This window comes from Montipora capricornis, chromosome 7 (assembly GCF_036669925.1).
Source record: "Montipora capricornis isolate CH-2021 chromosome 7, ASM3666992v2, whole genome shotgun sequence".
NCBI lineage: Eukaryota > Metazoa > Cnidaria > Anthozoa > Scleractinia > Acroporidae > Montipora > Montipora capricornis.
Window position 1 is genome coordinate 6,469,297 of NC_090889.1, and position 3,771 is coordinate 6,473,067.

Sequence of the window (3,771 nt, forward strand, 5' to 3'; positions counted from 1 at the left end):
GGCTACCCCCTTAATTCTTTGATCTTGCATATTAATTGGATTTTGTACTTCGATATCACCAGTGTTGGTGTTCAGATCTGCATAAAAGGCTTCGAATTGTATATGAGTCAAAGCATCAGCAGTTCCATGCCTACCGGGTCCTACGTTTTCGACACGATTGTTATCCATATTGAGGACTCCAATCATTACACTGCTACCGTCTAGTTTTAATGTCTTATTGACCTCCCCATCGACATAACTTTTTGTACTGGCGTCAGTATTTGCTTGCGGTTGTCCTACATTAGTCAATCTTTTGGTTTCGATATTGTAATTTCCATCACCATCGACCGAATATCCAATTCCAGGAGGTCCTCTAGGACCAGGTAGTCCGATACCGGTGCCTGTTTTTATGTGACCAACATGATCAGGTCCCTGTTTGTCGTTAAATATTCCCATATACTATAATATTAGATATTTCCGTAAAAACTCCTTTTTACTAGTTTCTTTTGTTTGTCTACGTATAAAAATGAATATGGTTTTTCAGTTGCCTTTTTATACTGATCTTTTGACACATTTAGTTCTCTTGATATCATGTTTCTTTCATTATTGCTTGGAAATTCTTAGACGACATAATGGCTGCAATTTAACCTGATGTCTTTTGGAGTCTTGTAAAAACTCTGACTAAGGTATATCACAGAACAATTTTTATGTCTTCCTTGAATGAAATAGTCAATCAATGGTTTTTGATTTTTGTCACATATGAAATCGTCAAAAACAACCATTTTCTGGGAGTCACTATCTAGGCTATCAACGGGTTTTATTTCATCGTTATTGTAATGTATAATATCATAACCAACCTGACTACTTATGTCGTTCATTGCTTCAATCATGTGCTTGTATTTTTCTTGTTCAAGATTTTTGCCATACAAATGGATTTGATCATAATAAAGCAAATTAGTTTTACCGCAACCAGATCCGCCACATATCAACATTCTAAATGGTTTATCAGGCATATATTTAAAAAGTTGTTTGAAATTTGTGTTTTCATCTTCTTGAAAATCGTAATTTGGTATTTCCATATATATTAGGTTAGATAAGTTCAGATAGATGTAGATAAGTTTAGTTAAGTTATGTAATTGATATATATACATGGACATTAAAAAATTCGAAAAGATCAGTAATGCGAAAAGTGTAGCTGGTAAAAAAACCAGAGATGTTAGAGATATGTTGAAACAGTACAAGGAGGAAAGACAAGATGCTTTTGAAGGAGTATCAGAAATCTACAAACCATTGATTGACACTCAAAAAAGTGTGAAAGAAACCATCGATGAAAAGCAAGACAAACTGATCGAACAGCTTGAAAAGAATCAAAAGGCGATCACAAGTGGTTTGGAAAATGTTTTATATTGAATCAATTGCCTGAACAAATAGATGAACCAAAAACAACATTACCAATTGATTATAAACCCTTAATGATGGCTGTAAAACACAAATACAAATCAGATATGGACAAAGGGTTTAATGTTGATGATATCAAAACACTTATGAAATACAATTTAATTCGTCCATCCGAAGTTTTGAAGGGTATTAGAAACAACACAATAGATTTTGACGATTATGATAATGAATTGGGTAAGATCATAAAAAAAACTGCATCTGAAAAGGGTCGATTGTCTAAAAGCAAAAAGATGAAAGAACAAAATGTGGATCAAATCAATGTTTTGACGAAAGAAATCAAAATTTTGCAAAAGTATAAGAACAGAATTAATTTGATCCCAGAAGGCTTGAAGACTGTTGGCGAAGGATTATACACGCAAAAGAAAAGAAACGCTTACAAGGTCGATAAAAATGGTATTTACGGTGGGTTGATAATCGATCTTCCAAAATTATTTGGTCAATTAAAAATGATTGCTCACAAGGACGGTAAAAAGGTGTATGATTTTGACACAATAGATTTATTTACAAAGAGATACAATAGTGGAAAGAAGTATTCACCGTTGTCTAGAGACATATTCAATGACATAAACACTTTATCTGAGATTCCAATCCATCGGACTAGCAATAAATTCAAGAAATTAGGTTCTGGTGTTATTTATTATAATAATCCCGAAGATCTCTTGTCAAGATTGGAACTGCTTGGAGGATCTATTCTAGCTGGTAATAATGCATTAAATAAAATCGGTGTCGTAAGCAATGATCAAGTGAATGATTTATTGAGAGAATATGTAATCTAATATATATACATGGAAGGTAGAACGATATATGTTTCATCTGTCAATAGAGAAACAATTGGTAAAAGTGAACCACATGATTTTAAAATCAAACTACGGGAAACACTTGGTCTTGATCGTAACATGCATCATGAAATAGCAGTTGACACTCTTATCATGACATACAGTTGGCACAACGTCGCTGATGATTTCGGAAACAATAAAATCAAATATTCTGCAGATAGTGGTAGTACATGGAAAACGGTTACCTTTCAAAATGGAATGTACAGTTATTCAGATATAAATGATTATTTACATGAAAGTATGGTTGGAAATGGAGATAAAGCTGATGATGATGGAATTTTTGGTATCAATATATTATTTGTTTTGTCGACTTACAAGGTTGTTATTGAACTGAAAACCAATTATCAGGTCGATTTTAGAAACACAGATTTTGCTGATCTGTTAGGATTCGACAAAAAAATAGTCTTGGCGACTGAATATGGGGCAAGGCTGCCCAATATCACACGATCGGTCGATAAAATAAATGTTCATTCTGACATCGTCGAAAATTCAATTGTCAGTGGTTCAGACGATAATCTATTATGTGTAATTCCGACAGACAATTTAACTCGGAGTTATAGTTTCAAGTTTGAGCCTAGAAGACTTTTGTTCAATGAAGTGTCAAGAACAAATATCAATGAAATCAGATTTTATTTGACAGATTCACTTTTACGACCTATAAATTTAAATGGTATTGATTGGTTTATGACTCTGATTTTGAGGTCAAGATCGAGAACAATTGTGTAATGTATTATTATTATGAATCGAAACTTGTACAAGAAAAGATACGATCCTGATATGGGTATGTATGTTAAGAAACACATTTATGGCGAAGGAATAGCTGATATTTTGAAGACAATAGGCAGTAAAATATTCAACAAAACGGTGAAGGAAGGTATTAAAAAAGGATCTGAAAAAGCCGTTGCAACAGCAGTAGAAAAATCGGGCAATTATGCTTCTAAAAAGGCTGGTGAAAAAATAGTGCAATTGTTGAGCAAAAAGAACAAGGAACCTGCATTCGGTTTAATGACAGAAACGAAATCGATCAATCCAAGACAGTTATCACAATATAAAATAAACGAAAGAGTGAATAATATCTTGTCAGGTGGAAAATTGAGAAGAGGAGTTAAATTTATATAATATATTATTATAATGAATTCTTTTAGAAATCCAAAATACGTAGAAAGATATGAAGACGTTGTTTTCGAGCCTGAAACAGCATTAGTCACAACTCTCACAGTTAACCAAAAAAAAGAAGGACATAGATTTGTAGCCGACAATACAGGCGAAGTGACGCCTTTTGACTGGTACAATGCAGGAATTTCTCTTGATTTTTAAAGTTGTTTTAGCAGCTAATGGAGGCAATATTGCTGCTGAAGATCACAACGGAATCGTAAATGGTTCGCATAGTTTCATCAAGCATCTTGACAATGGAAAAAAAGTGTATGATTGTGATAATGCAAACCATGCTACCAATATCAAAAATCTGTTAGAGTATAGTTCAGGTTATGCAAACAGT

General features: G+C 33.3%; 1 protein-coding gene across 1 annotated transcript; it reads left to right on the forward strand.

The window, feature by feature from the left end:
* The first annotated feature begins 1,454 nt into the window (after positions 1-1,454).
* On the forward strand, positions 1,455-2,213 carry LOC138055432 (uncharacterized). The gene has a single exon (XM_068901367.1). It carries the CDS (start codon positions 1,455-1,457, stop codon positions 2,211-2,213), a length of 759 nt encoding a protein of 252 aa, XP_068757468.1.
* The last annotated feature ends 1,558 nt before the right edge of the window (positions 2,214-3,771 follow it).